A 25,339-nucleotide genomic window follows, 5' to 3' on the forward strand; every position below is an offset into this window, starting at 1 on the left:
GTGTCCTGCTCCCTTTTCATTCTCGCTGTGTTTTACAGGTTCGTGTTCAGGTGCTGTTTACTCGTGAGGCTACACTTGGGCTTTCCACTTGTCGCTGCTCTTCCAGGTGTGTTCAGGTGTGCCTTCAGGTGTCGTCTCATGTGTGTCCTTATGCGTGTTCCGCCCTTGCCTTCACGGTCTTTTTTTTTTCCCCCCCTCTTGTGTTAATGTTGTTCGTTAGGTCGTGTTAGCGCTCCCGCTTGTTAAGGTTCTTCCCCTTCCTTCCTTCCCTCTTGTGTTAATGTCTTTTTGTGTTACCACTTTTCCCGTGTGTTCTTAATTTCCCGGTGTGTTCATTGGTGCGTTCCTTTTTGTGCCTTCATTGTGTGTCAGTGTCCCCCTTTCTCTGTGTTTCATGTTGTTGTTGTCTTCATCCGTGCGTGGCCTTACAGGTGTTGTTTTGCCTTATCACCCGGTTTTTCGTTGTTCATTTGCCCCTGTTATCTGTTCAGGCTTTTCCGGCCGTCAGGTGTGTTCATGTGTGCTTCAGGTCGGTGCATGTCGTGTTCATTGTTGTTGCCTGGTTCAGGTGTGTTCCGGTGTGTTCATGTCCGGTCACAGTGTCTGTTCATGTGTGTTCTATGTGTGTTCATGTGTGTTCAGGTTGTTTGTTTTAATGTGTGTTTCTATGTTGTTCCCCTTGTTCATGTGTGTTCATGTGTGTTCAGTGTGTCCCGTTATGCCCGCTGTCCCCTTCATCGTCGTGTTCTAGGTTGTTTTGGTTCAGGCCTCGTTCGTTTCATGTGTTGTTCAGTGCTGTGTTCAGGTTGTGGTCCCTAAGTGCTGTGTTCATGTGTGCGCTTTCATGTTGTGTTTTCATTGTTTTTTGTCTTGTTCCGTTTTCCTGTGTTAATGTGTGTTCAGGTGTGTTCATGTGTGTTCAGGTGTGTTCACCGGTGGTTCATGTGTGTGCGTCCCAGGTTTGTTAATGTGTGTTCCATGGGGTTGTCAGGAGTTCCTTAGCAACCAGAAAAACACGGTTGTGAAAACGGGTTTCACACACACCACACACACACACACATCACACACACAATCAACCACACACCCACACACCCACCCAACAACCACACACACTGCTTTGTCTTTGTACGGTCATTATTATTGAACTGATCGTCGCTCGTGGAAGAGCAGATACAGCTCCACTGGATAAAGGAGCTTCTACAGGAAAGTCACTCCTACCTTTTGCAGGGACAGGACACCTGGAACAGCTGTGATACTGCCCTGGACCCAAGATGCACAGTGAACTTTACACACACACAACAACACACACACACACACCACACACACACACACACACCTATATTCAGTTATATCACTTTATGGAACTCAGTGGACGCTCTCTCTCCACAGGGGGGCAGCACACACACAGAGAAGAGAGAAGGTTATAAAAAAGTATTAATCAGCTAATATAATTAATATAATATAATATAATTATATAATAATAATATAATATAATCTATACACTGTAATATATAATATTAATATAATAATAATAATCCTGAACATCTTGTAATAACTGCTGTGTCCCATCAGTTTGTGTCATGTAGTTGAAAACAAACATGTCCACATGTCACACGGGTCAGGATCAACAGAAGCGGCTCGGTCCAAACACAGTTCACGCTGTCGACCAGCACACAGACCGAAGAGTTCACGAGTCACCTGCTCTTCATAACCGTGATGATAATGTCGTGTTTGGGACAGTAAAGCGCACCGTGTAACATTTTAGGGACGTCAGGAAGTCGGTCTTCGTCCTTTGACCTTTGACCTCTGTCTGTTAGGCAGCAGCGGGCTCAGACGTCTCCGGGCAGCGGTTTGTCTCTCCGAGGACCCAGCGTCCCGGATCCCCCTGCTGCCGCCTAGTGGTGAGACACAAACACAGGTGGAGTTATTTTCATCCTTCAGATCCTTCATCCTGGCAGTAATCTGTAACCTCCGTCTCTTCCAGGCCCGGGTGGAGGACGGAGTCATCGGCTACAAGACCTCGCAGCGCTACCGAGAGACAAAGCCATCCTGGACATAGAGAGGCCGGACCTGATGATCTACCAGCCCCACACTATGCTACAGCGAGCTGGAGGTGAGTTCAAGGTCCACGATGAAGATCTCCATCAGAACATAGTGCTCCATCAGACCATGCCTGACTCTCCGCATGACTGACCTCCATCGACATGACTGACCTCCATCAGACTCATCTGACTGACCCCTCCATCAGAACATGACTGACCTCCATCAAACTCATCTGAACTCATCAGAACCTCACTGACTGACCTCCATAGAAATGACTGACCTCCATCAGAACCTCACTGACCTCCATCAGATCATGACTGACTCCTCCATCAGAAACCATGACTGACCTCCATCTTCAGATCATGACTGACCTCTCATCAGAAACATCACTGGTTTGCCTCCATCCAGACATGACTGACCTCCATCAGAACACTGATGATCTCCCATCAGAACATGACTGACCTCCATCAGATCATGACTGACCTCCATCAGATCATGACTGACCTCCATCAGAACATGACTGACCTCCATCAGAACATGACTGACCTCCATCAGATCATGACTGACCTCCATCAGATCATGACTGACCTCCATCAGAACATGACTGACCTCCATCAGAACCTCACTGACCTCCTCCACGTGGCTTGTTTTGGTCTTTAAGGTTGTAAAGTCTCCTTTAGGTTCAGACCTTCAGTGTTTTCTTGTTTCCTCCTCAGAGGTCCTTGTCTCCTCGCTCCATCTCTCCTCCTCCCTCCCCAGAGGTAAGCCTTCCTCTCCACACATCATCATCATCATCACAGATTATCTCAAAGATTTGTCTGACCTCGATGTGCTCTGTGTTTCCAGAGGGAGTCAAGGGAGTGGCTGGAGAACCGGTCTCCTGGAGGTTCCTCCCCTGGTTCCAGCATCCAGACCAGCAGAACACACAGCACACACACACCATCCACGCCAAACACCCCAAACACCCCGAGCACACATTCCTCTGGTACCAAGAGCACCATGCAGCACTTCCACAGACCCGGTAAGGCCCTTCTGTCTTCTTAGCTTCCTCCCTCAACGTCCTCTTCACTCTCTTCTCCTCTGCCATTATGTCCATGATGATGATGATGATGAACTTGTCCAGCTCCTGTTCTGGCACGACACCCTCCAGTTTAACTCTTTCTTTTCTTTCTTTTAGAAAATGGCTCCAACATTTATAAGAAGCCTCCGATCTACAAACAAGGTGTGTTCACGTTTAAGCTACCGACTGACAACCACGACTGAGCTACTGTTAGCATTCATCTGAAGATCAGCTGATTTACTGTGTGTGTGTGTGTGTGTGTGTGTGTGTGTGTGTGTGTGTCCAGACATGTCGTCCTCTCAGCTCCCTCAGGGGAAACACATCGAGGATCTGATCATCGAGTCTTCAAAGTTTCCAGCAGCTCAGCCTCCGGACCCGAACCAGCCCTCCAAGATAGAGACCGACTACTGGCCCTGCCCCCCGTCGCTGGCTGTGATTGGTACGACCTTTGTCTCCTTGTCTCCTTGTCTGCTCTCCTCCTGTTGTCTCCTCCCTCTTGATCACCCTGTCTCTTGTCTCCTTGTCTCCTCTGTAGAGAAGGAGTGGAGGAAGGATCAGGGGGATGAAGATGAGGAGGAGGAGCTTGATGACGAGCTGTGGGGACTCCGCCTGCTCCAGAAACAAGAACTCAACAAGGTATAGCTGATCCAGATCCTGGTACAGGTGATCCTGGTCCAGGTAATCCTGATCCAGGTGTAGTGAAAGGGGGTCTGTTGAGTACCGAATGGATCCAGATCATGTGTCTCTGCTTCCTCGTCAGATCCAGTCCAACCTGGGGAAAATCATCCTGAAGGAGGAGCTGCAGTCTGCCGGTCCAATGAGGAGGAAGACCCGGTCTCTGCCGGACCGGAGCCAGCACGGTACATAATACCTCCTCCATCAGAACATGACTGACCTCCTCCATCAGAACCTCACGGACCTCCTCCATTAGAACCGACTGACCTCCTCCATCTTGTCTTTCTCTGCAGGGTCCAACGCCTTGAAGTCTGTTTATTTCCCAGCATCTTCTAAGACCGGCCTGAGCAGGGTGAGTGCTACTGAAAGGCAACGTCCAATCACAGCAGAGTTTAGTGACGAAGATGATGATGACGATGACAGTGATGACAGTGATGATGATGATGATGGTGATGATGATGATGATGGTGATGATGACGATGGTGATGATGATGATGACGATGATGATGATGATGATGATGATGATGATGATGGTGATGATGATGATGGTGATGATGATGGTGATGATGATGATGATGGTGATGGTGATGATCGTGAGGTGATGAGGCGATGGTGTGATGATGATGTGATGAGATGAATGATATGTGAGTGATGCTATGATGATGATTGATGATGAGGATGTGTGATGCTGGTGAGTGATGATGATGATGGTGATGATGATGATGATGCGTGATGGATGAGATGATGATGGTGATATGATGATGATGGTGATGTGCTGCGTGATGACTATGATGAGTGATGATGCTGATTGTGATGCTGATGCTGATGGTGATGTGAATATGACGGAGTGTGTGGATGATGATGATGATGGGTGATGATGATGATGATGATGGTGATGATGACTGATGGTGATGATGCGTGATGTGAGATGATGCTGCTGGTTGAGTGACTGGTGGATGATGGTCTGAGATGCTGGTGCTGATGCACTGGTTGTGTCGCTGATATGCTGATGATGCTGATGATGATGTGGTGATGATCGATGGTGTACGCTGGGTATGCTGCTGATGGTTGCTCTGCTGCTGGCTTGTTCTCGACTAGGTGGGTGTGCTATGATGGGGCTGATGTGCTGCCCATGGTGATGTGTCTCCTGATGTGCTGCATGATGATGGGGCTGCTATGGTGGTGTGTGTTGTACTGATGGTGCTGACTGATTGTGGTGCTGATGATCTGAGTGGTGATGAGCTGCTGTGTGCTGATGATGATCTGGTGATGATGAGATGAGAGGGGATGAGATGATGTGATGCTGCATGAGGTGATGGATGATGATGTGTGATGATGAGGTGATGACTGGGTGATATGATGGTGATGATGAGATGATGGAATGATGATGATGATTGATTGGATGATGATGGGATGAGATGATGTTGTGAATGATGGTTGATGTATTGGTGGATGATGATGATGATGTGTGAGCTGATGATGGTGATGAGGATGATGGTATGATGATGGTGATGATGATTTAGGTGATGGTGATGATGATGGTGAGATGATGTCTATGATGATGATGATGTGTGCTGACTGTTGCTGGTGATGATGACTGATGGATGTAGGTGTGATGATGAATAATGGTGAGCATGCTGGTGGCTGCTCTGCTGCTGGTGCTGCTGATGCGGAGTGCTGCTGCTGGTGCGGCGCGGCCTGTGCGGCTGGTGCTGCGCTGCTGGTCGGCTGCCTGCTGGTGCTGCTGCTGGGTGATGAATGCTGCATCTGGTGCTGGGCTGCTGCTGCTGGATGGTGCTGCTGCTGCTGGTGCTGCTGATCTGATGCTGCTGCTGCTGGTGCTGCTCTGCTGCTGCGGCTTGCTGTGCTTGTGCTGCTGCGGTGCTGGTGAACTGAGGATGCTGGTGATGCTGCTGCTGGTGCTGCCGGTGCTGCTTGGTGGTGCCTGCTGCTGCTGGTGGTGATGCTGCTGCTGCTGTGCTGGTGCTGCTGCGACGCTGACTGGTGCTGGATGCTGCTGCTGCTGCTGGTGCTGGTAGCTGGGCTGATGACTGCGGCTGATGACTGTGCTGGTGGCGGCTGCTGCTGCTGCTGGTGCTGAGGCTGGTGCTGCTCCTGCTGGTGCTCTGCTGCTCTGACTGGGGCTGGGCTGCTGGTGCTGCTGCTGGTGCGGGTGCATGCTGCTGGTGCGCTGCGGCGTGGTGCTGCGGCTGCTGCGCTGCTGGTGCTGCTGGCTAGCCTGCGGCTGAGGCTGGTGCTGCTGGGGCGCTGCTGGTGCTGCTGCGGCAGGTGCCTGCCTGCGGTGCTGCTGGTGCTGGTGCTGCCTGGTGCTGCCTGCTGGTGCGGGTAGCTGCTGCTGGGGCTGCTGCTCGGTGCTGGTGCTGCTGCTGCTCTGGTGCTGCTGGTGCTCCTCTGATGGTGACTGCTGTGACTGACTTGCTGCTGACTCTTTTCGTTTGTGTGTTCAGCGGCAGCGTCAGAGTTCCGCTCGTCTGAGAAACACCCTGCAGGTCACGAGTACATGTGCTGTGAGCTGAGCTCAGAATACTTCAGATTTAAAGTACTCGAGTATTCCATGTTCTTCTTTCACTAATAACTATATAATAATATTCTATAACTTTTCTTTGTTCTCTCTTGCTGCAGATCTTCAGGTACAGTCTGATTTATTTATATTCAAACATTCTCTCACCTTTAAAGATCAGCTGACGGTTCTATATTATGATATTATGTATTTATTATTGTTATATTGTGTGTGTGTGTGTGTGTGTGTGTGTGTGTGTCAGAATGGAGACTCCAGGATGGACAGAGGAAACTCTCTACCCAGCATGTTGGAACACAAAGTAACAGCAGTGTGTTTGTTTAGAATTATTACAAATATTCATCATATTTAAATGTGTTCTGTCTTCAGTCTGACTCGTTATTATATTTGATATAAATTCGTATTTTAAAATGATTCTTCTGCTCTCTGCAGATTTACCCCTATGAGATGTTGGTGGTGACCCACAGAGGACGGAGCAAACTGCCCCCCGGGGTGGACAGAACCAGGCTGGAGGTAAAATATCATGAGAGGTCAGACAGAGTGACACAAATATGAAGCAGTCGTCAGCCTCTGTCTCCACAAGTCTCCATGTTAAAAGGTGGAGCTGAGGCGGCTCAATGAAGCTTCAATCTATGACCACGCCCACCTGTCAGTCAAAGTGTCCCCGCTCTTAATCCTGCATAACTTTAAGCCTTAATATAATGTGAACAGGTGAGTTGTATATAAATTCACCCTCAGTACAGTTGTCATGAACGGGGAAATTAGCTACAGAGACCAAAACTGTTTTTTGTACCAGGCTGTAAACATGTTTATTTCTGCTGTGAAGTTGGACATTTGGACATGGGGACTTATGGAGACTGACTCACTTCTGGAGCCAGCCTCAGGTGGACGTTAGAGGAACTGCAGGTTGTGTCACTTCCTGTGTCGGCTTCACTTGACAGACACGGAGGTTGCCACTTACCTTTACCTGCTTATCTGCTCTTATCTTCCTTTTATAGTTTATTTAAATCATTTTTAGACTTTTAGCTCTTTTGTATCACCTATCTGTATGTTTCATAAGTTTCTGTGTTTTGCGTCTTTGTAGTTAATTAATTAATAAAGTTGTTTTGAATTTGAACACCTCACATCTAAACATTAAACTGAATGAATGTGTCGTCCCCACAGAGACACCTGTCTCAGGAGGAGTTCTTCAGCGTGTTCGGGATGTCCATCGAGGAGTTCAGTCGCCTTTCTGTCTGGAAGAGAAACGATCTGAAGAAGAAGGTCTGCCTCTTCTGACACACATCCTCTGCGGACTGCATCTCCCACAATCCCCTGCTCTTCCTGGATCACTGCAGGATCCTAAAACCCTCACAGACTCTGAACAAAACATCATTATCAAGCACCAACACCACCAACACCACCAACACCACCACAGGAGCTCACCGTCAGTGACGCCTCAGACTTCAGAGTGAGTTCAGAGTTCTGCTGTCAGCTTCAGTTTGTAGTTTTCTGTGGATTCATAACAAAATACTGAGTGAGACAAACAACCTTTGACCTGGAAGTGAAGAGTCATCACACCAGAATATTTAGCAAGTTCTCCACATTATCTAATGTGAGCCAGTTAGCATTCGGATCCAACATTCAACTTTTACATAAACACTGCAAATGTTGACACATGCAAAGGAACATTAGCAGTGGGAGAGTTCGTGTTATCTGAAGGCGGTTTAACGAGGTACTGATCCAGAGTCAGCTGAGTGTAGGCACAAGCTGAACCAACCAACCTGCTGTGGACCGAGGCAGCGACAGAACAGATTCTACACAAGAACATCAAAATCAGTCCAAGTGTTTGATTTCAAACTGAAGAAGGATACTTACATATACTGTATGTGAGTATCACATCACCTGTGGGTCGTTAAGAACACCTGGGGGTCGTTAAGAACACCTGGGGGTCGTTAAGGTCACTTGGGGGTCGTTAAGGTCACCTGGGGGTCGTTAAGGTCATCGTTAAGAGTCTTAACAACTGGTCCTCTTGTCTGCTTTGATCCCTGTCTACACTGACTCTGGATCAGAACCTCGTACTGCCAAATCAACAACACAAACTGTCCCACATCCAGGTTCATACGAGTCTGCTCTGCTGGAGTTTGCCTCCAGTTAGCAACTAAGCTACCTAGCTGTCTTGCTACTAGCCAGCAAACCAGAATTTAAACTAGCTCACCAGCCATTAGCTCATCAGCAGCTAAGCTACTGTACCGAGCAGGTCCTGGTGTGACCCAAAAAGAGCAGCGACGTGCAGACGTTTAGGTCTCATTTGTTTGGTTGTAGTGGTGGCATTCTGGGAAATGAAGTTCTCACTGGAAGTTATATGTTAATCCCACTAACTTTAGCATCAAAGTGTCTCATACACATTAAAGTTCACACCTCCTGTAGGCTGACATGAGAAAACATTGAACAACATTCCTGCTGACCCTGAGTCAGATTTCAAATACAGATTCAATGCTAACCTGCGAGCGATCCTTCAAAAGGATCGTTTCTATTGGCTTAGCCAGCTGATGATGTCATGATGACGGTATTCCTTTCCCAGCAAGAAGAACAAGGAGGCGGTTTGATCGACTCCTTGTTCGTCTTTATAATACAGCAAAAGGCACTGCCCTGTTTAACCTTAGTACACCACACACACACACACACAGTGAAAACATTTGAACCCGAGCTGGACCGAGCTGGACCGAGCTGGACCGAGCTCCGGTTTGTCCAATCAGCAGGTTGTATTTAGACATTTAGCGTCGGCTAGTGTTGCTTAGTGACCAAATGATGTGCAGCTATTTTTTAACCTAACTAGACAAAGTGGCATGTTTGTTATTAAATATAAAATAAGATAAAAAAAGTGAATCAGTTCATGAGGACGCAAGGAGGACTGAGGAATCATGGGAAATAACACTGGAACACACTTCAGGACGTCTGTTTGACTTTAGCACACATACTTATATATATATCCATCTTCATCATATCTGATCTCCACATACATGGATAAGTTCAACCTGTGAACATCTAAAGTGCTAAACAAGCTGATTGAAGCTGCATTAATACACATATTGCAGTATAATGATTGTAAACATAATGGCTGACAGCCGAGCTGAGTCCGCTCAGTTCGCGTAGTCAGACTCGAGAGTTTACGTCGTTGTGTTTTTGTGTTAAAGTGAATTAATGAAGGTCACAATCATTCACTCTCACTGCAAACGGCAAAATCAAAAAATCATCACACGCCGCCGTGTCTGCCTCGCCACCACACGCTTCCTGTACCTGTCAAAATAAAAGACTGGAACAAGAAAAAAACAAAAACAAAAAAACTGTTGAAGATTTGTGGAGCGATCTGAGCATTGGTCACTTTATGTTGATTTTCTTTATTATTCTTTTGTTGTTTTGATTCTGATACTGAGAGCATTACGCTTTGTTCTGATTGGTTGTGTGTAGTTAGAAACAGGAAGTGGGTTGCTGTGACTAACACCATGATGACACAAAGATTGTTCCACGTTTTTCTTTTTGTATATTTTAAAGTGTGTTTTTTTATTGATTCGATTATTTTAACACGCAGGGCGACTTCACGAGGCGCGTCACCGCCAACTACTGCAAGCATGATGTCACATTTTTAATTTAACCTTTAATGAAGTAGATTTATATATAACGATGCTGGCAGTAACAGATCTCTGGCTCAGGTAAACGACAGACAGGAAATAAACTGATGTTTCTTTGGACACACAGAGGTCAGAGGTCAGACTGAGGTCAGACTGAGGTCAGACTGAGGTCAGAGGTCAGGCTTGTTTGCGATGACTTGTCCATCTGAAGTCGTCCTGCTGCTGTACAGAACTGAACCTCTGAATGACAAAATGATTCTTGTTGTTGTTGTTTTCATATTTGGATCCAGGTGACGTAACAGATGAATGGAGATGTGAACGAATAACCATGAGTTACAATAAAGAGCATTTCTATTCGCTTTGACGAGTCTGTGTCCAACCTTCATTACACTCCATTTAAAGTCACTACGTCCAGGTTTTAGACAGTCTGCGGGGACGTCACGGAGACTACGTCCAGGTTTCAGACAGTCTGCAGGGGATGCTGTATTAGCATGCTTAGCTAATCAGTAAACATAAAGCAGCTGGGGCTGATGGGATTGTAGTTCTTACTTCGTATGTGTTCATAGTTGGTTTGAGTCTGAACATAAAGAGAAATCTGGACATTAAAGGGTTTATCAGGGTTTTCCAGGGTTTTCCAGGGTTTTCCAGTGGGCATGTTGGTCCATCCTTTCTCTCCTCCCTCTTGTGTTGATGTCACTCGGAGGCAGGACTCAACCATCAGAGCTGCAGCTCCACACAGAGCAGACGAGTTCACCGAGGAGGAAGACTTGTTTTCAGACATGAGACTGAAGACCAGCAGCTAGAGACCACAGACAGACAGACAGACAGACAGACATGGACAAACAGAAAGGTACTGTACTTTAACTTTATTATCTTACATTTGATCAATGCTGTAACTTTTTTAAAGATATTTATTTGTGATAGAGACAGCTGAAGAGTGACAACACCGACAGCTTAGAGACTAAATTACAGACAGTACAGAAATATGACACAGGACATCAAATAAAAATATAAAATATAAACATTAAATCTAATAATTTGATTCACACTTATTACAAATGTCTGATTGGACAATCTATTTGATATATCACATGAAATAAATGTCATAAATACAACATGTTAATTGTTAAACACTTCTGTCTGAGTTCATGACATTTGAAATGTTATCTCATGTTTCACACGTGATTTCTTTTTGTATTTATGTTGTTTTATTTATAGTTTATGCAGTATGTTGTTCCATATTTAAAATTTATCAGCACTACATATTCAAAACCGAACAGAATAAAGTCGTATTTCACATGAGAGACGAGATGTTAATTGTACGGTAAAACACCGTAATATTGAATGGTAAACCTTTATTTATACGGCATTTATATTTATATATTTCATATTTTCATGTCAGTTATTTGGCAAAACACCAACCTTAAATATGCAATCAACAGTACAAACATCTTTCTACCGTAATTTTAGGAACTTATACCAAATTCTAGCAACCATAGCTGCCTTTTTTTTCTTTTTCTTTTTTTGACTGTAAAAAAATATTTTTTTAAATGTCTAGATTTAACTCCCGACCATGACAGTAAAAGACTAATATAGTAAAATATGCCGTGAAATATGACTCAAAACATTTATTCATACAGCATTTTGATGAGATTTTACAGTAAATCACCGTAATATTTCATGGCAAAACATTTATCTACATCACATTTTCATGTCAGTTATATGCAAAAACCTAACCGTGAAATAAACAGCACTATCCTTTTAGCATGATACTTGGAAAAAGTTAGATCGTATATTTACCGTTTATTATGGTAAAATGACTGTAAACTCACACAAAGATGTAGACTAATTGTATGTACAGTAATGAGTTATAGAGATTTATTACACATTGATATATTTCTTATAAATGTAAAGAACTGGTCAGTTACACTGTAATCAGAATTCCTCTTCTTGATCTCTGATGGTTTGTTAACTACAACAACACAACAATCGGAAACAGCGTCTGTCCTTCCTCCCCCATCGTCATCATCACTTCCTGCCGCTCTCAGGAGACCCAGCTAATAGACTGTTTAGATTCACACTGAGCACGTGCAAAGGTCCAGATCGGCTCGTTCTGTTATCAGATCAGATTCTGCTCATGTCCAATCATTTTTGTCCCAGAACACGACGTCATGCCAAAGACGCAGCCATGTTAGCCTGACATGCTAACGGTAGAGCAGCAGTGTTTCAACTCTCTGTGTCTCCCTGTGTCTCTCTGTGTCTCTCTGTGTCTCTTTGTGTCTCTCTGTGTCTCTCTGTCTCTCTCGTTGTGTCTCTCTGTGTCTCTTTGTGTCTCCCTGTGTCTCTCTGTGTCTCTTTGTGTCTCTTTGTGTCTATCTGTGTCTCTCTGTCTCTCTCGTTGTGTCTCTTTGTGTCTCTTTGTGTCTCTCGTTGTGTCTCTCTGTCTATCTGCGTCTCTTTGCATCTCTTTGTGTCTCTCTGTGTCTTTCTGTTGTATCTCTGTCTCTCCGTCTCTTTGTGTATCTTTGTGTCTCTGTCTCTTTGTGTCTGTTTGTGTCTCTCTTTCTCTCTTTGTGTCTCTCTGTGTCTATGTCTCTTTGTGTCTCTCTGTCTCTGTCTCTTTGTGTCTCTCTGTCTCTGTCTCTTTGTGTCTCTCTGTCTCTTTGTGTCTGTTTGTGTCTCTCTTTCTCTCTTTGTGTCTCTCTGTGTCTCTTTGTGTCTATGTCTCTTTGTGTCTCTCTGTCTCTGTCTCTTTGTGTCTCTCTGTCTCTCCGTCTCTTTGTGTATCTTTGTGTCTCTGTCTCTTTGTGTCTCTTTGTGTCTCTCTGTGTCTCTTTGTGTCTATGTCTCTTTGTGTCTCTCTGTCTCTGTCTCTTTGTGTCTCTCTGTCTCTCCGTCTCTTTGTGTATCTTTGTGTCTGTGTCTCTTTGTGTCTCTTTGTGTCTCCCTGTGTCTCTTTGTGTCTCTCTGTGTCTCTCTGTGTCTCTTTGTGTCTCTCTGTTTCTCTCTGTGTCTCTCTGTGTCTCTTTGTGTCTCTCTGTGTCTCTCTGTGTCTCTCGTTGTGTCTCTCTGTGTCTCTTTGTCTCTCTCGTTGTGTCTCTCTGTGTCTCTTTGTGTCTCCCTGTGTCTCTCTGTGTCTCTCGTTGTGTCTCTCTGTGTCTCTTTGTCTCTCTCGTTGTGTCTCTCTGTGTCTCTTTGTGTCTCCCTGTGTCTCTCTGTCTCTCTGTCTCTCTCGTTGTGTCTCTCTGTGTCTCTTTGTCTCTCTCGTTGTGTCTCTCTGTGTCTCTTTGTGTCTCCCTGTGTTTCTCTGTGTCTCTATGTGTCTCTCTGTGTCTCTTTGTGTCTCTTTGTGTCTCTCGTTGTGTCTCTCTGTCTATCTGCGTCTCTTTGCATCTCTTTGTGTCTCTCTGTGTCTTTCTGTTGTATCTCTGTCTCTCCGTCTCTTTGTGTATCTTTGTGTCTCTGTCTCTTTGTGTCTGTTTGTGTCTCTCTTTCTCTCTTTGTGTCTCTCTGTGTCTATGTCTCTTTGTGTCTCTCTGTGTCTCTCTGTCTCTGTCTCTTTGTGTCTCTCTGTCTCTCCGTCTCTTTGTGTATCTTTGTGTCTCTGTCTCTTTGTGTCTCTTTGTGTCTCTCTGTGTCTCTTTGTGTCTATGTCTCTTTGTGTCTCTCTGTCTCTGTCTCTTTGTGTCTCTGTCTCTTTGTGTCTCTCTGTGTCTCTTTGTGTCTATGTCTCTTTGTGTCTCTCTGTCTCTGTCTCTCTCTGTCTCTGTCTCTTTGTGTCTCTCTGTCTCTTTGTGTCTCTCTGTCTCTGTCTCTTTGTCTGTCTCTGTGTTTTCTGGGTGGTTGGTGGTGAGTTTGAGGAACCAGCAGCTCAGTAATGTTTCTGCTGCCCTGTGTTTAACAACCAGAGGATGAAAGAGAAAGCTGCTCCACACCCTACAACACACACACACACACACACACACACACACACACACACACACACACACACACACACACACACACACACACACACACATTTAAACTTACAGGATCAGCTTCACTGACATGAATCTAAATGTGAAACTTTGAAAATGAAAACACACACACACACACACAGTGAGCTTGGTTAGTTCATCTGTTTCCATGTATCAGTCAGTTAACGTGTTTGATCTTCACTTCATTGGTTAGGTAACTTCTTTTTAGTTGATTCATTTGTAGTCTGTTGTAGTTTTTAGTCGGTGTGTGTGTGTGTGTGTGTGTGTGTGTGTGTGTGTGTGTGTGTTTTCCACAGCATCAAAGCCAGGGACAGGAAATAAAGTTGATGGTCAGATAAAGTAGCGTTCAGTAACACAAACTGTTTTCTGTGGTGTTGCACAGTCAGACTCTGTTGTCGATGTTGTTGGTGTGTTGCCAGTGTGTTGTCAGTGTGTTGTCAGTAGGTTGTTGATGTGTTGTCAATGTGTTGTTGATGTGTTGTTGATGTGTTGTCAGTAGGTTGTTGATGTGTTGTTGATGTGTTGTCAGTAGGTTGTTGATGTGTTGTCAGTGTGTTGTCCATGTGTTGTTGATGTGTTTTTGATGTGTTGTCAGTAGGTTGTTGATGTGTTGTTGATGTGTTGTCAGTAGGTTGTTGATGTGTTGTTGATGTGTTGTTGATGTGTTGTCAGTAGGTTGTTGATGTGTTGCCAGTGTGTTGTCAGTGTGTTGTCAGTGTGTTGTCCATGTGTTGTTGATGTGTTGTTGATGTGTTGTCAGTAGGTTGTTGATGTGTTGTTGATGTGTTGTCAGTAGGTTGTTGATGTGTTGTTGATGTGTTGTTGATGTGTTGTCAATGTGTTGTCAATGTGTTGTTGGTGTGTTGTCAGTGTGTTGTTGATGTGTTGTCAGTGTGTTGTGGGTGTGTTGTGGATGCGTTGTGGGTGTGCGAGCTATGTGCAGCTCGGTGTTTAAAACAGCAGCGGGCTGATCAGTGGAGATGGAGGAGCCTTAAAATCAGCAGAGACGAGTTAATGAGAAACGTTGAAGCTTCGTCTCCCACTCAGCTCAGACTGTGAATGGAGCTCAAACACAATCAGCGTCTGTTCTGTCAGCGTCTCTCTGCATTTTCCACATTTTCACTCCTTCTCATGTTAATTCACTGTTTTCAGATCACTCCAGTCAGACCCATTCACTTTAGTCAGCAGCAACAAACAACAACAGACGTCCTAAAGGTTCTCAAAAACCTTTAGGACGTTCTACAAGTCCCATGGGAATGTCCAGTGGTCATTAAGGAGGTTCTGTCATTTAGATGTGGTATTCATGCTCTGGGGGGTCCTAGGGGACATTTACTGTAGTGAGTCATTAAAGATTTTTAGGCTGTTCTAGTCATCCTGGTGGAGGTTCTAGTGGTGTTTTAGAAGGTTCTACAAGTCCTGTAGGAAGTTATTGTGGCCATCAAGGAGGTTCTGGGTCATTTAGGTTGTGGTAGTCCTGCTCTGTGAGATTCTTGGGGTTATTTCAGTAGTTCTAGACATCTTTTAGGGGTTCGTGATCAGAAATTCATTTTTAGAAGTCCTTTAAGAGCTTCTACAAGTTCAGTGGGAGGTTCTAGTGGTGAAAGGTTCTAGGGGTCTTTTAGTGGTACTAGTCATGCTGTGGTCATGCTAGAAGTGTATTAGGATGTTCTACGGGTTCTGTAGGAAGTTGTGGTCCTTGAGAAAGTTCTATGGGTCTTTCAGTTTGCTGTAAAAGGAACCTTTAGGAGATTCTATTGGTCGATGACAAGGTGGTTCCCTTGTTTTTAGGGGGTTTAGGGGGTGATTGAGCAGGGTATAGAAGACCTTTGTTGGTTGTAGAACTCTTTTAGGTCAGTGAGGATTGATCTAGAGGTCATTTGGGTGATTCTTGAGGTGTTTTAGGAGATTCTAACAGTCACTGGAAAGGTTCTCCAGGTCCTTTTGGTGGTTTTTTTTTTTTTTTTTTTTGAGCTTTATTGCATAGACACAGCTGAAGAGTGACAGGAATGTGTGGGGAGAGAGAGACAGGGAATGACATGCGGGAAAGAGCCACAGGTCGGACTAAGACTACTTTGTACATGGGGCGGCTGCTCTACCGACTGAGGCGGTTCTTGTGATCAATCAGAAGGTTGATTTGGTCATTTGAGACATTGTTTTATGATGGGCTTTGAAGAGGCTCTGGGGGTCCCATAGGTCCCGCAGGTCCTGTTTTGAGGAGTTTTAAGGGATGCTAGGTGGTCATCGAGGTTCTGACGGAATTTGCCATTTACATTCCTACTACCTGATTATTTGACTACAGACTACTTCCTGTTTCTCAGTTTTAGAACGGAGACCTTGAGTGTTGATGATGAAAATGTTGTGACGACACACAGTCTTTGTTCTGTGTTAAGCATTAGCATCGACCAGCAGCTTATCAGTGTGTATCCTGTTACATCAGTTCACATGTGAAGGACAGAACCTCGTGAACATTTGTGATGGGAAACTTCACCTGAACAGGTGCGGTCAGCCTTTCTCATTCATTAACAGAATAAAACAGACAGAGACTGTTCACAGAGTTCTGGGTGAGCAGCTGATTCATAAAACGATATGTTGACATGGATAATTAAACGTATCAGACCCGTAGAAGAGAAACATGAGAGCTGATGATCTGAACTGAGAGGCGTCGCAAAGATTTCACTTCTTCTCTCTTCTGAAGCCAAAACACAAAGTCAGTGTTCATTCCCCGAGCGAGGAACAACAGCTTCATTCACGACGTGAACACAGACGGACTTCATGACACTGTTCATGTTTTAACAACCTGCTGACGACAAAGTGAACTCGTCACTTTCTGACTGTTTCTGACTCAGGAAACCAAACAGCTGAAGACAGAAGCACAGTTCAGCATGTTCACAGTGTTACAGCTGTGCAACATTCAGCATGTTGGCTTCAACATAAATGATATTTGAAGACAAAGTTTTGTTGAATTAAGATTTAAAACATTAAGTCTTAAAGATTTACTTGAAGATAATGTTACGGACGGTAATAAATATAAACGAATGATGTCATTGGTTTTGGAAATAGCATGCTAACATGTTAGCATGTCTAAATGAAAAACAGGAAACAGTTCTGTTTACTTCCTCATTTTCACAGCGTGAGGTCACTTAAACAATGACTCACTGTCAGATTGAGATAAAGTCTGAAACTGTCTGTCTGTCTGTCTGCCTGTCTGTCTGTCTGTCTGCCTGTCTGTCTGTCTGTCTGTCTGCAGTGCTGGCTAAGCTGATCTGGGACCTGCAGTCCTTCCTGTCTGTTCTGGACTCAGAGAATCTGAGTTACATCGCTCAGTCTCGGAAGAAATCCATCTCAGAGCTGCTGGTCAAACTGCAAACCAACGACACTCTTGGTAACAGTACCACTAATACTACAACTAGTACCACTAATACTACCACTAATACTACAACTAGTACCACTAATACCACTACTTACGGTAGTACAATTGAACAAAGTAACATGACAGATCTGTTTAGTCTGAACCTTCAAAATAAAAGTAGATGTCTGTCTGTCTGTCATGTTTCTAGTGGAAGATGCTGAGTACATGATCATGAGCTGTCCGTCACTGTCTCCTAGCAACGAGCAGATAGACACACCTGGCACAGGTAACCTGAGCTGACATCACAGGTTTATTTCCTGAAGGAAATCACTGGTCTGAGATCAGATGTGTCTGTTTGCCCAGACGCTGTCCTGTCCTCTGAGCTGGTCTTAAAGCAGGACTCATCTGTGTGGCTGAAGAATGGGGTGAGTCAACACACACCAAGTGCATGCTGGGATACACTGTAGTCAGCCAGTCAAATATAACTACATTTAGCATGGCGGGATTCTTCTTCTTCTTCTTCTTCTTCTTCTTCTTCTTCTTCTTCTTCTTCTTCTTCTTCTGTATTTTCTTCTTCTGGTTCTTCTTCTTCTTCTGGTTCTGGTTCTTCTTCTAGTTCTTCTGTTTTTTGTTCTGGTTCTTCTTCTGGTTCTTCAGTTTTTTCTTCTTCTGGTTCTTCTGGTTCTGGTTCTTCTTCTGGTTCTTCTGTTTTTCTTCTTCTCATCACATTATTGTTGTTTTAGGCTGAGGTCTCCTTAACGTCTTGACCTCGAGGTTCAAGAAAAGTGGTCGAGAAAGAAAAATGTCTTTTTTTTAGGCTGAGGAGGAGGAGGAGGAGGAGGAGGAGGAGGAGGAGGAGGAGGCTTATGGTGATGTTGGTCAGTAATGACAGACTGAGTCCTCCTGAGGTTTGGGAGGAGACAGCGTGTGTGTGTGTGTGTGTGTGTGTGTGTGTGTGTGTGTGTGTGTGTGTGTGTGTGTGTGTGAGGGAGTGCCAGGATGTTCAGTGTTTACATATGAGGCCATCTCCCGTCTATCTGCCATCCTATTGGCTGAGAGATCTGCAGAGGGAGGAAGTGGTCACTGATGGCGGCAGATTAGCATCTGGTCTACGTGATGGATGAACACACACACACACACACACACACACACACACACACACACTAACCTCGTCTCCTGGGAAGTGTGGTTCATATGTAACTCATGGACTCACTATGTAAACATCATGCTGCGTTCACTGGCAGTGTTTAGTTCCAGTTCAGATCAGCGCTGTGACGAGTGTGGAAGTGTTCACAGTAAAGTGTTGACCATCACCGGTCCATGAGAAGGACCAGTATCTCATTCCTTGTAGTTCCTTGTGGCTCCTTGTAGTTCCTTGTGGTCCCTTGTAGTTCCTTGTGGTTCCTTGTAGTTCATCATGGTTCATTGTAGTTCCTTGTGGTTCCTTGTAGTTCATCATGGTTCATTGTGGTTCCTTGTGGTTCCTTGTAGTTCATTGTAGTTCCTTGTGGTTCCTTGTAGTTCCTTGTGGTTCCTTGTAGTCCCTTGTGGTTCCTTGTGGTTCCTTGTAGTTCATCATGGTTCCTTGTAGTTCATTGTAGTTCCTTGTGGTCCCTTGTGGTTCCTTGTAGTCCCTTGTGGTTCCTTGTAGTTCATCATGGTTCCTTGTAGTTCATTGTAGTTCCTTGTAGTTCCTTGTAGTTCCTTGTAGTTCCTTGTAGTTCCTTGTAGTTCCTTGTGGTTCCTTGTGGTTCCTTGTAGTTCCTTGTGGTTCCTTGTGGTTCCTTGTGGTTCCTTGTAGTCCCTTGTAGTTCCTTGTGGTCCCATGTTCTACATTACATTATTTAACAGCAGCTAAAAAACTGAGCTATCATTAGCTAACAGCATGTACAGTTAGCAGCGGTTTACTTTACTTCCTGTTTCCTGTGATGTCATTTCCAGGGCCCTGTAGTGCCGCCACCCCTTCCTCCAGGAGGTCTAGAAGGTGATGATGATGAAGATACCTATGAGGAGGCAGAGCCTTACATCGCTGACACAACCATGTCTAACACTGGTATGTACACACACACACACACACACACACACACAGACACACACACACACACACACACACACACACACACACACACGTGTTGTAAACACTGATCGCTGAACGTCTTCGTCCTCAGAGAAGGCGGACTCTGACAGCAGTCACTACGAATCGTACGGGGACGATGATGATGACGATGATGATGATGAGGGGCCTGTGAAGGACAGAGCTCACTACATCCAATGGAGCGCCTCCCAGCCCTGCTTAAGACCCGCCCCCGAGTCCCGCCTCTGTGGTTACCTGTGGAGGAGGAAGTGGCTCGGGCAGTGGACCAAACAGCTGTTCATCATCAGGAACGACGTGCTGCTGGTGAGCTGAGCTGGTCTCCTGTAAGACTGGCTGACCTTTGAGCTATTAACACCTGTGTGTGTGTGTGTGTGTGTGTGTGTGTGTGTGTGTGTGTGTGTGTGTGTCAGTGTTATAAGTGCGCTCAGGACCTCCTCCCTCAGCTGGAGTTGAGCCTTAGAGGCTGTCAGCTCGTCTACAAGTCCAAGTGCAACAGGAAGATCCAGCACCAGCTCAAACTGGTTCTGTTGGGTTCAGAGACTCTGGTTCTGGGGTACAGCAGCTTCCAGCAGGCTGATGAGTGGAAGAAGGTCAGACACACACAAACACACACACACTAAAGCGGGTTAGATACGTCCTCACTGTCCCTCAGGTGTGTTTGTTCATGTGTGTGTGTGCAGGTGATCGAGGAGGTGAGTGTCGGAGGCGACGTGGACTCACGTGGATCAAATCAGCTGCTGTCCTGCAGGGTGAGACACGCAAAGTGTCTGATTCAGCTGTTTAAGACTCTGCTGGAGTCACAGAGACTCTTACAGGACTCAGAGAGTCTTAAAGACTCTGTCACAGTTCTAAAACGTAATGTTTTGTGTCTCTTCAGTCCAGTACAGTCCTGATCGACTCGGAGGAGCAGAAACCTTCAGCTTGCTGCAGCAAAGACAAAGGTACTGATGTCATCATGATGACATCCACATCAGCTAACAGCAGCTACACTTGGAAGCAGGTTACCTTACTTCCTGTTGTGTTTGATTGACAGGTGTCCTGAGCGTGATGATGAACTGTCAGTGGCAGAGTTTACTGTGTCGGGTGGAGGCCAGTCTACTCAACATGTTCGGAGAGGAGGAGGAGGAGGAGGTGAAGAGGGAGCGCTCACCTCAGTACACCATCCAGCTCAGAGGATGTGAGGTCAGAGCCGGACCTGACACCGACCACTCCTACAGGATCACACTGAGCATGCTCGGTGACCAGGTGGCTGTGCTGGAGGTGAGCTGATGTGAACTGAAGGAAATGATGACTCATTTTGATTGGTTCATTCAGTCACATGTTCACGTGTCCGTCCGTCCGTCCGTCAGGTCAGAAGTTCAGATGAAAAGGAACGATGGTTGAAGCTGCTGCAGGACGGAGCTGCCAATCACAGCTCCCATGACAACAAGACAGAAGAGCACACAGGTGGAGCTCTCAGGTAACAGAGTCTGTTAATGCACCCAGACACATGGTGATAGTAACTAAATACATTTACTCGAGTACTGTAACTGAATATAAGGACACCTGTGGGTAGTTAAGGTCACCTGTGGTCGTTAAGGTCACCTGTGGGTCGTTAAGGACACCTGTGGGTCGTTAAGGTCACCTGTGGGTCGTTTATTTGTTCGTTTTCCCTCCTCAGCGGGCTGCAGATTCGAAAGTTTCCCACCTCCAACACTTACATGGACGACCCCTTCCACCTGAGTGTGTCAGGCCGAGACCAGCCCATCTACTCCAACACCTCCGTACTGGAGCACATGGTACGGTCCGCTTATTGTCATTATGAGTTTAAACTGGCAGCTGTGGGCTTCCATACTCCACAGAGGTCATGTACAGGTGATGATGATGATAATCAGTGTTTGTCATTACTGCAGCTGCACGGCTCTCAGGATTTAGACTCAGACTCAGTGACCTACAGCAACACCGTCCTCACCAGACACAGTGAGTCTCTGCTCATGATCAAGACTCAGAGCGTCATGTTGAATTAACATCCCTGAGTAAAGTTTGCGTGTCGCTGTGTCTCAGACAGGAAGTCGGTGGAGGTGGAGCGAGCCATTCAGAAGCTTGAGTTGACGGGGAAAAGGTCAGTGCCACTGAGGGCGGGGTCAGAAATCAACCTAACGTCTGCTGGGAAGCAAAACAAGCGCACCTCTTTTAGACAGTCGCTGGCCGTCTGTACTGAGCGCGCTCAGGTAGGAAACAGCACCGATGATCCTGCATAGCTTTAACTCAATAGTTTCACTGGTCACTGATGTAACCTCTGCTGGTCTCTGCTGGTCTCTCCTGGTCCAGGTGGGCTTCCTGAACCCTCTGCTGCGACGGACCGCCTCGGCCAAAAACACTTTGAGACGAGCTCCTTCATCACTGTTCATCGAACATGGGAAGGTTTTCCAGAGGAGGAAGGTCAGATTCACATAAACACGATGTTTGATTCATACTTAGCTCATTAAATACAACAATATACAATATAAACAACATTACACATTATTATGTTGAAGTTTCCCGCCTGTCTCAGCATCACTGATGGGTGTGGTTAGAGGTGTTCTCCATTGCACATGTGGCTACGCCCTGCAGTGATGTCACAGGAGTACACCTGTACATCACAGGTGAACCTGCGCGAGAAGAATCCGCGTCACAACATGTGTCATCTCTGTCTTCACAGGAGTGGGAAACTAAAGCTGCAGCCTGACACCGGCCGTCACATCGATCATCACATCCCACCACCAACTGCAGATCCAAGATCCAGCGACCGCAACACACCTGTGAACACGTTATCACACACACACAAACACACTCACACTTTGTTTATTAACACTAATCTGGATGCATCCACTCCAATAAACAGTATTTCATCCATTAGAGTGCATTGGTACTTCCTGTCTGTAGCAGGTAAACAACGTGACAATATGCTGATTATACATACGAGCAGTGAATGGGTGTGTGTGTGTATGTATATATATATATATCTATATATCTAATATATATATATAGATATATATATATAAACAGCAGCTGTGTGTTGTTATGTTGTGTATTTGTTCAGTGTGATTACTTATTGTGAATTTCAGGAAGCACATTTGTGTCGTTTAATCCCACTTTGTCTCTTTGGTTTGTGTTTGTGTTGTGAACAGTGTTGGAACTTTAGTAACTTTAGTAAAAGTACTATGAAAATACTCCACTTCAAGTACCAACATTCAAAACATCAAAGTACAAATCAGTGTTTGTTTCAGACTGTGACTCTTCTCCTCTGCCATTGTGTCCAAAGAGACTGCTGAGCCCGGTTATATTAGCTGCTCGCACAGCTCAGGTTCTGGCATGACATGCCCCAGTGCTCTGAGTAATGTTCCAGCTAACTGAGCTAACTAATGTTAGCTTACAGCAGCTACAGTTGGCTGCAGTTTGCTGTCTATAAGGAAACTCCTTCAGTTCATCACAAACAACTGAAATCTGAACTGAGTCTGATAAATGTCGTGGAGTAAAGAGTAAAAAACAGTACTTGACTTCATGTACTTAGTTACTTTCCAGCACTGGTTATAACTCAAAGAGTATCTGTTCTCACTACGATATCATTATTGTCTATGAATTATTGATTTATGATTATCACTCTTTTGTATGATTTTGATATTTACTGGATTTTATAATAATCTCAGGAGAATATTTATCTGCTGACTAAACACTGATCTGTAAAATGATTCTGTAATAATAAAGGTTTTTACCATCCTTTCTGCTTTTATTTTGAAATTACAACAGAGGAAGAAGTATATAATTGTAAATTGGTGTTTACATGAATAGTACAGGAGTTTTTCATACTTATACTACTACTACTCTTACATACTTTTACTTCAGTAAGAGGTTGTAATGGAGGATTTTAACCTGTAGTATTGATACTTTTACTTCAGTAAGAGGTTGTAATGGAGTATTTTAACCTGTAGTACTGATACTTTTACTTCAGTAAGAGGTTGTAATGGAGTATTTTAACCTGTAGTATTAATACTTTTACTTCAGTAAGAGGTTGTAATGGAGTATTTTAACCTGTAGTACTGATACTTTTACTTCAGTAGGAGGTTGTAATGGAGGATTTTAACCTGTAGTATTAATACTTTTACTTCAGTAAGAGGTTGTAATGGAGTATTTTAACCTGTAGTACTGACACTTTTACTTCAGTAAGAGGTTGTAATGGAGTATTTTAACCTGTAGTATTAATACTTTTACTTCAGTAAGAGGTTGTAATGGAGTATTTTAACCTGTAGTACTGACACTTTTACTTCAGTAAGAGGTTGTAATGGAGTATTTTAACCTGTAGTACTGATACTTTTACTTCAGTAAGAGGTTGTAATGGAGTATTTTAACCTGTAGTATTAATACTTTTACTTCAGTAAGAGGTTGTAATGGAGTATTTTAACCGAGGGAGTAAACACAGAGACACACAGTGAGTCCACAAGAGACACAGAGTGAGTCCACAGAAGACACGAGTGAGTCCACACAGAGACACAGAGTGGATCCACACAGAGACACACACAGGCGAGTCCACACAGAGACACACAGGTGAGTCCACACAGAGAACACAGAGAGAGTCCACAGAGACACAGAGGAGTTCCCACAGAGACACAGAGTGAGTCCACAGAGACACAGACGTGGGTCCACAGAGACACACAGTGAGTCACAGAGACACACAGGGAGTCCACACAGATGAGTCCACAGAGAACACAGAGTGAGTCCACACAGAGACACACAGTGGTCCACAGAGACACACAGTGAGTCCACACGAGACACACAGTGAGTCCACACAGAGGAGTCCACACAGAGACACAGAGTGAGTCCACAGAGACACAGTAGTCCACAACAGAGACACAAGTGAGTCCACAGAGACACAAGTGAGTCCACAGAGACACACAGGTGAGTCCACAGAGACACACAGTGAGTCCCACAGAGACACAACAGTGAGTCCACACAGAGTGAGCCACAGAAGACACAAGTGAGTCCAAAGAGACACACAGTGAGTCCAAGAAGAACACAGAGTGAGTCCACAGAGACACAACAGCGAGTCCACGAGACACACAGTGAGTCCACACACAGTGAGTCCACACAGAGACACAGAGTGAGTCCACACAGAGACACACAGAGTCCACACACAGAGACACACAGTGATCCCACAGAGACACAACAGTGAGTCCACAAGACACACACAGGAGTCCCCACAGAGACACACAGAGTCCACACAGAGACACACAGTGAGTCCACAGAGACACAGAGTGAGTCCACACAGAGACACAGAGTGAGTCCACACAGAGACACACACAGTGAGGGGTCCACACACACAGAGACACAGAGTAGTCCAAACAGAGACACACAGTGAGTCCACACAGAGACACAGAACACGTGATCCACAGAGACACAGAGTGAGTCCACACAGAGACCAACACAGTAGGTCCAACAGAGACACACAGTGAGTCCAACGAGAGACACAGAGTCCAGACAGAGACACAAGAGTGAGTCCACACAGAGACAACAGAGGAGTCCACACAGAGACACAGATGAGTCCACACAGAGACACACAGTGAGTCCACAGAGACACACATGAGTCCAGACAAGACACAGAGAACAGAGTGAGTCCACAGAGAGTGAGTCCACAGAGACACAGAGTGAGTCCACACAGAGACACAGAGTGAGTCCACAGAGACACAGAGTGAGTCCACAGAGACACACAGTGAGTCCACACAGAACACAGTGAGTCCACACAGAGACACCAGTGAGTCACACACAGAGACACACAGTGAGTCCACCACACAGTGAGTCCACAGAGACACACGGTGAGTCCACCACACAGAACACAGTGAGTCAAGAGCAGATCACACACAGAGACCGAGACAAACAAACACGTGGAGTCCACACAGACACAGGGAGTGAGTCCACACAGAGACAACGACACAATCTCGATCTCTCTCCTCTCTTCTCTCAACAAAGCAACAAAA

General features: G+C 45.2%; 2 protein-coding genes and 1 long non-coding RNA gene across 5 annotated transcripts in view; all 3 read left to right on the forward strand.

Moving 5' to 3' along the window:
* The window catches only part of LOC113745991 (uncharacterized), a 25,035-nt gene extending 23,158 nt beyond the window's left edge, over positions 1–1,877 (forward strand). The window contains exon 5 of the long non-coding RNA XR_003462543.1: positions 1,822–1,877. This is a non-coding gene — a long non-coding RNA (uncharacterized LOC113745991). The remainder of the gene's footprint in view (positions 1–1,821) is intronic.
* A 98-nt stretch (positions 1,878–1,975) lies between these two features.
* LOC104937952 (dematin) lies at positions 1,976–10,292 on the forward strand (the record flags this gene model as incomplete). Its single annotated transcript, XM_027280288.1, is given in 14 exon segments — positions 1,976–2,012; positions 2,015–2,113; positions 2,760–2,804; positions 2,890–3,064; positions 3,167–3,177; positions 3,221–3,265; positions 3,390–3,542; positions 3,639–3,739; positions 3,864–3,963; positions 4,072–4,235; positions 6,340–6,429; positions 6,562–6,618; positions 6,750–6,830; positions 7,482–10,292. Coding segments are annotated over 14 exon segments (1,272 nt in total), but the record flags the coding sequence as incomplete, so codon positions are not given.
* A 209-nt stretch (positions 10,293–10,501) lies between these two features.
* LOC104937951 (actin filament-associated protein 1-like 1) lies at positions 10,502–22,351 on the forward strand. 3 transcript variants are annotated; one of them, XM_010754275.3, is made up of 16 exons: positions 10,502–10,778; positions 17,153–17,287; positions 17,463–17,540; positions 17,618–17,679; positions 19,196–19,307; positions 19,423–19,652; positions 19,760–19,939; positions 20,030–20,098; positions 20,227–20,290; positions 20,383–20,609; positions 20,699–20,808; positions 21,010–21,127; positions 21,242–21,308; positions 21,393–21,559; positions 21,660–21,770; positions 22,030–22,351. In XM_010754275.3, exons 1-16 carry the CDS (start codon positions 10,763–10,765, stop codon positions 22,054–22,056), a joined length of 1,773 nt encoding a protein of 590 aa, XP_010752577.2. In that variant the 5' UTR covers positions 10,502–10,762; the 3' UTR covers positions 22,057–22,351. The 3 variants fall into 3 exon arrangements, with proteins under 3 accessions (XP_010752577.2, XP_027135813.1, XP_027135811.1); XM_027280012.1 differs by lacking the exon at positions 10,502–10,778 and adding an exon at positions 15,943–16,401; XM_027280010.1 differs by lacking the exon at positions 10,502–10,778 and having other exon boundaries at positions 16,984–17,287.
* The last annotated feature ends 2,988 nt before the right edge of the window (positions 22,352–25,339 follow it).

The sequence above is a fragment of the Larimichthys crocea genome, chromosome VII, assembly GCF_000972845.2.
Source record: "Larimichthys crocea isolate SSNF chromosome VII, L_crocea_2.0, whole genome shotgun sequence".
NCBI lineage: Eukaryota > Metazoa > Chordata > Actinopteri > Sciaenidae > Larimichthys > Larimichthys crocea.

Excerpts from the sequence above, each read along its gene's own strand:
- LOC104937951 (XM_027280010.1), top strand. The coding sequence starts at position 17,053 with ATGACTCACTGTCAGATTGAGATAAAGTCTGAAACTGTCTGTCTGTCT. Across the intron at positions 17,541-17,617 it reads GATAGACACACCTGGCACAG|ACGCTGTCCTGTCCTCTGAG; the intron begins GTAACCTGAGCT and ends CTGTTTGCCCAG. Across the intron at positions 20,291-20,382 it reads TTGCTGCAGCAAAGACAAAG|GTGTCCTGAGCGTGATGATG; the intron begins GTACTGATGTCA and ends TTTGATTGACAG.